Source organism: Epinephelus moara, chromosome 2 (genome assembly GCF_006386435.1).
Source record: "Epinephelus moara isolate mb chromosome 2, YSFRI_EMoa_1.0, whole genome shotgun sequence".
Taxonomy (NCBI): Eukaryota; Metazoa; Chordata; class Actinopteri; order Perciformes; family Serranidae; genus Epinephelus; species Epinephelus moara.
The window spans coordinates 14,686,757-14,700,109 of NC_065507.1; the positions used below are offsets into that span (position 1 = coordinate 14,686,757).

Consider the following 13,353-nt stretch of genomic DNA (forward strand, 5'->3'; position numbering starts at 1 on the left):
ATATGTTCTCTGACATTTATCCTAACGATATGAGGCGGTCTTTGTGGAAAAAAGCTTGTTTAGTGGACTAACTTTGCACTTGAAAGGATGCCCGTTCAATTACGTTTTAACAGGTCTGGCGCTACGGCTGCATCTAGGCTAACGGCTAACATGCTAACTATTATTTCTATGTCACTAGTGACTTGAAACAAATTTAGGATGACAGGAGACGGGTTGAAATAAACCGAAATTTCCCTTTAAGTGTAGAGCATCAGACTGAATTTACAAACGCACCATGTCAGGTCACTCACTCTCCCGGACCACGAGTGTTACTTGAATAAGTAAACACTGACCAACGGGACCAGACTGGACGAACCGTACAGTGACACTCACTCAGTGGATGGATGCTTTGACAGGACTGCAGAGGGTGGGATGGCTTTGTGGTTGATTACTCTGCCAATCTTACAAAGGAAAAGACACTTGAACTGTTTCCTCCTGTTTGTTTTGCTATCAAAGCTAACGTAATGCGCTAAAAAGTTAGCGTTATGGAGAAATCCAACATTCCTCTTAATACCTCCCCAATTTCTGATGAGGTGGACATGATAACCTTTAATACACATAACGTTATTCATCCCTACAACAGGAAGTACTTTTCCCGAACCTGATATGAAGTGTGTGCGGCACATGTGAGCATTTTTGACGGGCAATAAAATTTAAATTTTGAGCCATGACTCCTTCCAATCTGGCTCCCAATAACACAACAAAGACGACATTTTAAGACTCCTATGCAGCCTACAGCCCTGTGGTGGAGAGTCGTGTTTTGCCTCCAGCTAACAAACTGACGTCATTGTCACATCGGCCCTAAAAGGGTCTGAATAGCCATGCGTATGCCGGATTCAGTTGTAAATCCACCCTGATGTGGTCATTTATTCTTACACTGTTATCTGGACATTCGGCTTTAGCTTCTATCTTTTTAACCTGTTTTCTCCGCAAAGTCAGTTTGACATCTTGGATAAATCCTTTAAATGCATATTGACTCTAAATGTTAAATTTTAATCTAAATGTTAAATCTCTTATATTTAACATTTAGATTTAACATTTAAATTTAGATTTAACATTTAGATTTAACATTTAACATTTAGATTTAACATTTAGGTTTAACATTTAATATTTAGATATAACTGTGACATTATATTTAACATATTTCAAATACTGCTGCAAATGTGGTAAAAAGTGACTTTAAAAAATTCACACCACTTTTGTAAACATTGTTTGAAGCTGAATGTGGCAAAATGTTGATGTTAATTTCAGTGTGAGTGACTTTACAAACGGCACCCCATAACTGCGTGCGTCTATTAGCACTGATTAGACTGTCGTAGCAGTTAGGCTCATTTGCATTGAAAGGGGCCAACTTTGCACCAGATGTACTGTATGCACATGATCTAATTTAAATATGTGGATACAGCACAGGGGCACCAGTGTTTGCATGGCAGCCAAGTTAGAGGTGCATTTTTCCTTTAGCGGACACTTGCGGAGAATTTCACCGTATCTCTTTGTCTTATTTGTGCAGGTTTAGCCACACATAAACAGTGCAGTCTGTTTTTTTAATCTGCCCGTGAGTGTTGTCCATCCACTGAATACATTACACCACATTTATTGCTGTTTATAGCAGTCCAGTGTGTAAGAAAATGTGACTCAACACAAAACAAAAACAACATTTGAGCGTAGGAGGGAGCAGACTGAACCACAAGCACTAAGAGACTGTGACGTGAGGGAATATGGACATGATTTGTTTACTTGTGTTTTTATGTATAATTAAACACTGTGCTTTTTTGTTTTATCAGTATGAATTTAAGGAAGTTTAGTTGTTGCATGGTAACAACGAAGAGGGATCAAAATAAACAAAAAACATGCTTCTTATTTATAACAGGGTTTTTATCTAATTCTTATTGTAGGGCTCGTTGTCATATAGGTCTCATATCAAATGTAGGCACGAAAATCACAAGAAAACTCAGAGGCACATTTTTAAACAACTGAAATGCTTTTATATACAATTAATACAGTTGTTTAAATGTTGAAAAAGAAAGTGCCTTGGAGGTTTCTTGTGAGTTTTGTATCTACATGTATCCAAAGAGCACCTCAAACAAACTCAACTCGAGTCCAGTGAGCACTCCTAACATTTTTTAAATTTCAAATATTTGTTATGTTTTATGAATTCAAATAAGATGTTTTCTTTGAGGCCACATGTATTGTGTACTTGGTACGATATTAGTTGACAAGATCTGCCATTTTGTTTGCTTCATTCATCCGATCTGACATTGTGGTTATGTTGTCTTTGCCCGGTTTATCTATTCTCTTGACATCATTTTTAACTGACACAAAAGCTGCTACAACCTGCCGACTTACACCAACCTGTACAGCTACAGTATGTCAGTCTCGTGTCACCATTTATGTGGTAAACATGTATACGACCAAAGTTCACAGGGCTTAATGACTACAGATTCCTGACCTCTGTGGCTATAAAGTCGTTTGAGTACCTCTAAACCATTATCAGCCCACTCCTGGACACCCTGCAGGTCACCTACAGCGCCAACAGGTGTTAGAGGGTGATTGGCTGCAATCTGCCGTCCCTCCAGGACCCTGAGGCAGACTGTTAACCTCTGCATATTCCTGGGAGAAACTTGCATGCTTATGCACAAACTTCTAAATACGGCACAGCTCTTTCATTCTAATTCAGATATATTGCTCATATTTTTTCATATCGTTGTTATAACACACAAATCACTGACGCAGAGAATAAAGACGAACACAGGAGACAGAGCATGAGAAGCATATACACAGTGCAGTGCTTGTTAGTTTTATACTGAACTGAACCAAACAGTCAGAATCAACACTGAACTTGAGCTGTACGAGCGGTGATGCGTTCACTTACTGCCGTACATGCTGAAGCGAAGTTGGACCGTAATGCGACCTTGTTGCCTAGGAAAAAAGTTAACCCCCCCCCCCACACACACACACACACACACTTCCCTACTAGTTCATACACTCATGCTGACAGCACTGACAACGACACTAATCATTAGAAGCAGCACAACAATGATGGCATCAGAGCAGAGGGTTATTACAGGGGTGAAATGCTGCTGAGTAAGAGCTGCTCTGCCCTTTCTTACATTATACTGCGGCTGGTGACACAACTCGCTGCTCCATTAAATTTATAAATAGCAACGAGGGCAGACAAAAAGCAATAAAAAAACACCTAAACTAAACCACTGGGAGAAATGTAATGACTTCTTTTCTATCCAGGACAGAGAGGAGGAAGTTTCACCGCCAGATTCGAGAAAAATGAAGGGCCCAATGACACAGAGATAAGAGCCCTGTTCACGATGAGTGGCAGCAATTAAAGACAGAAACACAGGATGAGATGTGTGAGCGAGTCAGGAGGGCTTTAAAAATGCAGCAACTGATTAGACTGTGCTTAAAAAAACAAGGAATCAAAACAGAGATGAAACATGACTGTAGTCAGACATATTTTAATATTTTCCAGGTGATGCAGCAGAGCTGTGTTTACTGTACACGATGCCTTCAGATGAATTCTGTGCTGCTCTGTAACCAGTCGTCTTGTGAATAATGTTTTTCTAATGCTTTCAGCTGTCTTATGGTAGATAACACGTGCAACATTTTCATTTTTAGGGATTAAGGTGGTTGTAATGTGACCTGAAATATAGGGAAATTTATTCTACAACCATGATGTGTAGCAGCTCCTTGAGGCTGTACTTTAATTGAGCTAAATGCTAACGTTAGCAGGCTAAAGACAAATTCATAGTTTCCAAGTCTGTGTCCAAAAGGCCTCGGTGTGGTCCACGTGACATAAATGTCATCATCCACCCGTGTCAGTGACGGTCCATGCTGGCAGACAATAGACAATAGACAATTAACAGATGTAGCTACGTGACATCACCTATTGGTCTGTGGACTCCTGTTTTGAAGCCTTGAATTCAGCTTTTTGTGCCGTCACCATCTTGGTTTTTGGAGCCAGAGGTGACCATATATGAGTGAGAGGCTGTGGCTGTGGAGGAGCGAGGGATGGATCTGACTGAGGAGGCGAGGCCACAATCAGCAGTCAGCCTGTCACTCAAGGCTGCCCGTCCTTTATTACGTGTAACTTTCAGTCTTAATAAAATGCAAATGGGTGAGTCATATAAAAATTAACCCCCTGTACAGTTGTTATGAAGGAGGAAATTAGCTATGGAGACCAGTTTGTAAATGCGTTTATTTCTACTGTTAAGTTGGGCATCGTAACATGGAGGTCTATGGGGACTGACTCACTTCTGGAGCCAGCCTCAAGTGGCGATTAGTGGAATTGCAGTTTTTGGCACTTCATCCCAGAATGTCGATCCTTAGGGCAGACCCTTGTGCGGATGTCAATATGCACAGCAGCTCAGTTTTTGTGAACGCATGGACTACATGTATAACAAGTGTGACAATTGCTCATGCTCCAATTACAAAATATTATCTCTCTCTTGAAGAAGAAGAAGAAATACACACACATTCACAAACAGGACCTATACATGTATTAAATGAAGAGATGTCAGAGTGAGGGGGCTGTTCATGTACAGGCACCCCAAGCAGCTGGGAGTTCAGTGCCTTGTTCAAGGGCAAGGAGGCAAACTGGCACCTCTCCGGCTACCAGTCCACGTATTCGGTCCAGACCGGGACTTGAACCTCCAATCCTCCGATTCCCAACCCAAGTCCCTATGGACTTGCAGGAGTCCAGTCTTGTCCAAAACACTGCAGTCAAGCCCGCTGGCCATCACATAGTGGTGAAGTTAGTTTTAAGTCCAGACCCTTCTTAGATTTAGTTTCCCCCCAAGTCAGCTGGACAACGGCAAGCTCACCTCCCAGCCCTCCTGTTTACTTCTGGGGGCTAACACAGACCCTCAACTGCACTATGAGTAGAACCTGGTGCATGTCCACATGACTGCAGCTGTCTGCAGACGTTCAGTGCAGACATCTTTACTGTGCCTTAATATGTTCACAGGCAAAAATGCAAAAGTGTTGCTGTTCAGCAGGTATTACCATGTTCACCATCTTAGTTTAGCCTGTCGGCATGCTTTTTCAGGTATTTGGCCTCAAACTTAAGTGTTGGACAAAGTGAAATTTGATTCTAGGTAAAAAAAAAATTGGTTCTAGATGAAAAGTTAAGGGACCACATTACAATTCATGAATTCCATGAAAGTCCAATAGTGGAGATATTTCTCTCTGAGCCAAAAATATGAACCTCATGGTGATGCTGGAGGAAAAGTCAGGGGCTCACTTCAGCAGGATTCATCCTCTGGGGACCACATGTCTGTACAAATGTTCACTTCATCCAGTAACTGTGAAGAGGTTTCAGTCTGGAACCAAATGGTGGACCGAATGACCAACATCTGTAGAACCTGCTAGCGTGGCTACAAATGTAAATATCTAACTCAATGTAGAATCTAAATTGCAAATGCTACTGAACGAGCTAACCTGGTCAAAAGTAGATCTAATATATAACTTGCAGCTGTAATAACGGACACCATAGGTGACCACAGCGATCAATACACAGAGCATGAGCACTTGGTGTTGAGCCACTCATGTCCTCTGCAGACCATCATCCATATGTATCAGTCCTCACTAACCCATCATACCACCACCTCCTCACGCGCTTCCCGCAGATCAAAAGGCCGGGTGATGTGTGATATGGAAATTACCAAAGTGATTGGCCACGAGCCCTCCGGCTCAAAGGCAGCACGGTCCGCCTCGTAACATCTAAGGACATCAACATGAATAGTGATAGCTCAGTGATAATAGCTCAAAGGAGTCTTTTTTTTTTGGTTGATGGGTAGCTGCTGTATCAAAGGTACCGGCAGGGTTATAAGCAGCCTGTTACCAAAGTGACATGGCTGCTTTCATCAAACCATCCTTAACTGATCACATGTGGATGTTTCTCTTTGCCAGTGATGCAACAGTTTGCAGCTGTTTACCAGAATCTCTTTTTGTTGTAAAGACTCTCTAAGAGGATGAGCTCTTTCTCCAGTAGTTTGGACACTTGACAAGTTTACTCTTGCGCCACCCTCAGGCCCAAATGTCAACTTTGCGCACAGTGATAGGACCTAAAAGACACATTTCCCCCTCACGCTGAGCTGCTTTGATTTTAATGATCCATTCCTGTGGCTCCAAACTCAAACAATCTCTGCATGTTTAGTCTGTCAAAATAATCTGTCCAACAAATTTATGTTGTGGTTTGTAATGAACATTGTAGCCTCTAGGGCCTGGTAGAATAGCTTCATGTAGCCTTAACAGAGACCTCATTATCAGTATTGTAAGGTGTTTGAAAGTACAGTGAGAGAAACTGCAATACTGCAGTAATTATCAGAAAAAGATAAACATAATGCATCTTTATTCAGATATAGAGGAGAAGATGGACTAAAATAAATTAGCATCCTACTGTGTAAGAGCCAGGTAGAAATGATGAAATTCATCACTGGCCAAGAAGCTTTCTTAATATGTTTATTTGTTTATGTTTTCCCATGTCACTACATTTTACAATAACTTTCAGACTACATCAGGTCATGCAGAAGACAACATGTGATGCAAAGGAATTTCATTTTGATATCGATATTGTCTTGAATGTCCATTCATTTATCCATTTTCCATAACCACTTATCCTGTTAGGGGTCACGGGGGGCTGGAGCCTATCCCAGCTCACATTGGGCGAGAGGCAGGGTACACCCTGGACAAGTTGTCTATCACAGGGCTGACACATAGAGACAGACAACCATTCACACTCACATTCACACCTACGGACAATTTAGAGTCACCAATTAACCTGCATGTCTTTGGACTGTGGGAGGAAGCCGGAGTACCTGGAGAAAACCCACACTGACACAGGGAGAACATGCAAACTCCACACAGAAGGGCTCCCCCACCCCAGGGTTCTACTTTCTACCTCCATACTTACAGCCCAGACATGCTCAGACCAGGCCCATCTCCGAACTAAACCTTCTTTCAAATCTCAGCTACACACCTGTAAAGTCTCACGACTGCATCTTGCACGGTCGTGATGCTATTGCATCGACAAAATAAAACCCCTAGCAGAATACTCAAAGCCGTTTTGAGTAATTATCATTTGGAATTACCATATGGAAGATCTCCTCTCCTGAATAAACAACACTAGTGAGGTTAACAAAAGTGCTTCATTAAAAACAGCAGTAAAGAGAAGTCCCTCTTAGAGTCCATTGACACACACACACACACACACACAGCATACGTATGTATATATACATATATATATGTGTGTGTACCATATAGTGTATAAATAGAGCCATGTTTCTTGTGGTTTGTATCTCTCCTCTGACTAACAAGTCAGGGATATCAAAGGGACCAAACGCTGGTGATGAGCTTTGAGCTCTGCCTAATTGGATGCAGCTCGGGCTGTATCTGTAGCAGCAGAGTGAACGGCCTTGGGAGACAAGCGCTGACCGCCACACACACACACACACACACTCACACACACACACTCTCTATCCACGCAATTACAATGAAACAGCTTCAGCGCTCGGCTTTGTTTACTCTCACTGAGTCCTGTCAAGAGGTGGATTTTTTATAATGCAACAACAATCGTCACATATAGGCTGTCTGGAAAAGAAAATATAGTTTACCAAATGAATTTCACCTTCCTCTTCTTCTCGCCACTTTTTAAACTGGCTGAAATGCAAGTGAAGGAATCTTGGATGTAAATAGTTTTCTCACTGCGTTCCCATCTTAACATCCAATTAACAGCTTTAGTCTGTCGCAGAGTCTTGAGACAAATAAGAAAGCTGCAAAGTGTGAGATCATTTAAAATGTTTCCAAAGCAAATCAAGTTATTTCAAGAATGTGGCTGAAGTGCATCGAGTTCTTTAATGCTGAGGTGGTGCATCGTCTGTCAACTTCATGTCACTGTAGCAGAGTTCACAAGACATGCAACTGCACCAGAAACAAAAACGTGGTTTCAATTAGCTTAGGCAATAAGGCAACAAGATTAAAGGTATAGTTCGCCAAGATGGGAAATGTACTTATTAGCTTTCTTGTTGAGAGTTAAATGAGGAAATTGAAACCACACTCAAAGTGGTATCAATCTTCTCATCTAACTTTCTAAATATCAAACTACTTCTTTAATATGTTCTTTCAAAGAAGCACTGGTGGGGAAAGCAGAGGGGAAACATCTGAAAATCACAGTAAGAAGCCTGAACACTTAAATAATGCTGATAAAACAATGAAACAGTGATTGAGCAAGCACCTGTACGCGTTGAGAGAAGGAGCGGTGCCGAGCTAAGAGCAAAAAATCATCATCACAAGGATCAAAAAGCCTCCAGTTCATCACAGCTCTGTAACACTCCATGCAGGCTTATTAAGCTGAGGCAGAACTATCGGCTGCAGGAACAGCTAAATTACTTCTGCGCTTCCTCAGAGATACCACCTCTCTCCCCACCTCCAGTCCCACACCCCCTCTCCAAATAACAGCAAAATAAAAAATGCATCCTGTGTTCATAATGCCAGGGCTGTAAACCTCAGTCTGCAAATTCTGCCATGATCCACTGCTTTCATATAGCTGCGTGGCTGAGCAAACCAGCAAGAGCTCCCTGGACTTGCTTCATGACAGATGGCTGTTTTGCGCTGCCACAGCCCTATTGTGTTGTCGAGCAAGTTACCAAATCCATCAGGGTGCACAACAGGCCTTTCAATAATGAATAAGCCAGCGGCTGAGAAGCTAATAACTCAGAGAAAGGCCAGTGGCTGTGAATTCCAACAGGACAGCTTACAGGCTGCCGTCCAGAAAAGGTGCAGGCTGATATTAAAACTCGGCCGGTTTAACAAGTAGAGTGGGTTTGTTTTCCCCACGGTCCCTGCTGCTGTGGTTTGCATCAGGCTGCTTTGATTCATGCGGTATAAAACACAACCGAGGGGGTGGGGGTGAGACACAAAGCAGGATTAGCAGCTTAGCCTGATAATTTAAAAAATGTTGCGAAATATCCTCAAATCAACAGGCATGACCAAGTTTTAATCCTAAACCTACCATTCAAGTTTAGTTTTACAGATTCCGCTTGTTTTTTGCTCTAATCCTGCTCTGTCTGCGGCGCCCCAGGTTTGACACACAATTTGAGATAACAGAAAAGAGAGGAAGGTGAGGAGGGTGAGGATATTACACTCATTTACAGCTGGATTTCTTCAAGCTCCAATACCACGACTTTACTTTCTTCAAGAAGAGATACATCTTTTTTTTCCCCATTACTCTCTTCTCTCCATCCTCTCTCCTCCTTCCTTCCATGCTTTCTCTTTCTTCATCTTCTGCTCCTCCTTTCTCACTGGACCATCTGTGTTGTGACGCATGCAGAGGACAGGGGATGCAAACCAGCTCCACGCTCAGCCAATCAGGTCATTTACCAAATCTCAATTGACTGCTGCTCCAGTTTCCATGGAGAGGAAACAACCAGCAGGAGGGGAGCGAAGTGAAAATCAATGATTCCCCCCCGGGGCCCGGCTCTGGGCCTGTGCCGGACCTGAGATTTGGCACATAAGAGGGATAAAGCTGGAGTGGAAGAATACAACTGTGCGCAGCATGCTCAATGAGAGGTGTTTTTTCCTCTTTAGTATCACAAATATTTTTAAAAAATGGTGCATGTATTGTCCAGCATCAGGTCAGGCTGTGTGACAACATCGTCCTCTGTGGTTTGTGTGGAGCAGAGCGCAGTGAAGTGAGGCAGGCTGCGGAGGTAACAAACTGCAGCTGCTTTCTATTCTGAGACATGAAACCAGGACAGCCAAGGAGACAGTGATCGGGTCCCTGGCTGAATGCTCCACTAAATGGCTTCAATTCAATGCCTGCACACCAGCAGCAGCACGCTCACCTGTACCTATAGATCAGCATGCATTCACATGATAGGCAAACACACTGTATGCACAGCCACATGTAAAGTAATAAAGTAAATTAACTTAAACACAAGGGGGGATATGGCTGCCACCTGTTGGTGAGTCTGCTAAAGCTCACCCAGTCACCTTGCTGTTTCCCTCCGTGATGCTGCAGCAGACTCATTTATCCTCTCTGCTGCTGGCGGATGCTCTCTTTCACCCCAGCATGACTCAGAGCGCCGGCTGCCCATTGAGCCTGCTGCGAGCGAGGCTCAGCCACAGTCCATTTATTGTAAAGCGCAAATGAATTACATGCAGTCCGACAGAGGAGCAGGTTTATGTGGAGATCAATGGAGTGCTGAATCAACATGAAAGAGGGCTGCTTCAGAACTTTAAACGTCCTTGAACAGATGGAGGAGTAAAAATGATGTGGGAGGAACAAAAGTGCGTATAGCTCAACTTCAGGGATGTGTAGAGGAAGATACGGTCAGTGATGCAGTCATCTTCAAATGGACACACTCAGTGCTACAGGCACAAACCAGAGATGTGATACGATGTGCGTCTAATATTTTACTATCAGCCACATGAATGCATTTTTCCAAGGACTCATGATACTGGATAGAGCGTAGGATGCATGGCAGAGACAGTAAAAATCTGTGGTCAGATATTCATTCTGCAAACTTCCATCAAACAAAAATGTCAATCAGATGCTTACGACAGAGGCCATGAGAAGCAGTTAAGAGCTAAAAAAATAAAGTACGAGGAGCTTTGACTCTCAAATCTACTTTGTATTTTTGCATTAGGCAGATGATGATGTGATATTTCGATGATGTTATCATGCAGAGTGATGTTGTTAAGGCACAAGCTTTACCCAGACAGACATAAATAACTTTAAGAAAATGACATGATGTGGAACCTGCAGCAGAAATGCACGTCTCCATGACTGTCCAGATGCTCCAGTTAATGATTGCAATGTGGAGACTGGTCCTTTGGCCAGATCATCATCAGTATCCCAGATGTTAACAGATTTACTTATACTTGAGTTTCTTATCTCACACACATATTAGAGCACAGCACAGGGATGCATTCAACGTCACTACAGGATTTAGTGCAACTTTCCCCCTCTTCAGTTTGCGAAGATGTAAGAACAAAACTTGGTTACATCATGAGGGGGGAACGCGAAATGTCCAACACTCAACAACTCACACAGTACATGCTTATACACTCACTAACACACACACATGCATCTACAGTTTTCACTCGCATCTCCCTGCTGCCGCTCTTCCCTCCTGTTGCCACAGCAACGCAGCACTCGTCTCGTGTCTCAGTGACAGCACATGCTCCCATTAAAAAGCCATCCGAGAGCAGCAGAGAGCAAGAATCGCGCTCACACATGCCGTCATCCACTGTACAGCTCGCGTGCGAGTCAAAAACACAGACAGGGTGCAGGTTTGTTTCACAAGGTGAACCCTCCAGATGATGATGATGATGATGATGATGAATAATGGATGATAATGGATCTCTAATGTGCTCAACACAAAAGAAACAGAAGCACAGTCCTATCAAAATACAACTAATAAGCAATTGCAGCTCTGTATTCTCTGCTTTATGAGGTCATTAACAAATGAAACAACCCTGACATGTACTCACTCAGCATCTGTCCTCTCAAGAACAAGACCACACACACACTGTGCTCATCATTATCCTGTTTCATTCAGGTAGATGACATCAAAATGTGTCCATACCTCACAGTTGCGTCCGGTGAAGCCCTGGCTGCACGTACAGGTGTACTCCCAGGTGTCCTCTGGCCTGCCAGCGGATGGCAGCGCCAGGCAGAACCCCCCATTGAGGCAGGGTCGTCCCTCGCAGGGGTCCGGACGAGGTGTGGCCTGGGTCGGGGTGGGCTCGGCAGGGGCCGGGGTGTCCGGGGCCAGCTGGAAGGCAGAGGGGACGGCCCCAATGCTGCTGCTGCTGCTGGTGCCCAGGAGCAGGAGGAGGAGAAGCAGGGGGGGTGTGAAGCTCCGTGCGATCTGCGTGGGACGGCAGCAGGGGACTGCCGGCACACTGCCCACACTCATCCTCATCCTCTTAGTCGGGTTTCTTCTTCTTTTGTTGTTGTTGCGTGTGTCTTTCTCCTCTTTCCCTCAGAGCTGAAGCAGCTGCTGTGTGTGGAGCAGCAGAGAGGTGTGTGAGCAACTGTGTGTGTGTGTGCGTGTGTGTGTGTGTGTGTGTGTGTGTGAAGGAGAGAGAGGAGGAGACTGGTACAGGATGTGGAGCCTGAGCTGTGCGCAGGCAGAATGACTGAGAGCAGACTGGCTGATGGTGTGGAGGCTGAGGGAGAGAAGGTGGGGATGCGGGAGGAGAAGGGGAGGGCTCTCGGCTCTTTTCCGTCTCCGAGTCACAGTGACGATGGTAGCTGACGACACTGCTCCCCAACCCACACCCACACCAAACCACCACCTTCACACACACACATTCCCTCTCCTCTCTTTCCTGGCTTCTCTCTCACACACACACACTGCGAGGAGTAGGGAGAGCTCTGCACCCTCCTCATTTAGAGTCTCATCATCCATAACCTCTGCTTGGTGCCAAGGTGGGAGGGAGGTGGCTGTAGTTGGGGAAGACAGAGGAGGAGGAGGGGGTGTTGGGGGTGCTGGTGGAGAAAATCCTCATCAGCTATGCCAAAGATGAGCAGCTTTCCAGCGATAACAGGTGGTATTGTCACAAGGGAGATGATGCACTGCAAGTCTGAAAATAGCAGAATGATGCTGATGGAGGCGCTCAAGGTGGTGCACAACAAAAATGTCCCAAAATCATTCATGAAAGCAGAGTGTGTGTGGATGGTGCAGTCCCAGAGGTCAGAGATCAGTAGCTCACCAGGGAACCATGAGGTGTGAGTGAACATCAACAGCTGAGATAAACATACATGTCAAGCTTGATTTTATCAGGACAAAGACATATTTGGGATGTTGGTTAGGTCATTATGAATTCTGTTTTCATAACTGAACTGAACTTTAAAAAGGGCATTCCACCAATTTACATTAAATTCACTAGGCACTAGTAGTTTGAGACAAGTGGTATCACCTGAGTCATCTTGGGAGTACGATTTTAGAAAAGAAACCCTAAGATGGAGTGTGGAGATTGAAGGCCATGAGCATTTACAGGTCAGCCAGGGTCAAACAAAGATGCTATAGAGTTGAGAGGTACTGAATCTGGACATGCTCACAAAACCCTTTGTTGAAACAATGGAAGATACCAACGTGACTTCATTAAAGGTCCAGTATGTAGGATTTAGGGGCATCTACTGGCAGATAAGGACAGTAACTATACCTATGTTTTCATTATTTTCGAATCACTTGACACTAAGAATTGTTGTTTTGTTACCTTAGAATACCGTAAAACTTTACAATTGACTTATGGCTAAGCCATGCCCCCTCCACTCACTCGGACAAAATATCA

At 43.9% G+C, this 13,353-nt stretch overlaps 1 protein-coding gene across 1 annotated transcript in view; it reads right to left on the minus strand.

Moving 5' to 3' along the window:
• dner (delta/notch-like EGF repeat containing) overlaps positions 1 to 12,233 on the minus strand; it is a 100,716-nt gene extending 88,483 nt beyond the window's left edge. The window contains exon 1 of the mRNA XM_050068042.1: positions 11,640 to 12,233. Within this exon, the coding sequence (XP_049923999.1) occupies positions 11,640 to 11,978 (339 nt within the window). The 5' untranslated portion in view covers positions 11,979 to 12,233. The remainder of the gene's footprint in view (positions 1 to 11,639) is intronic.
• Positions 12,234 to 13,353: the final 1,120 nt, after the last annotated feature.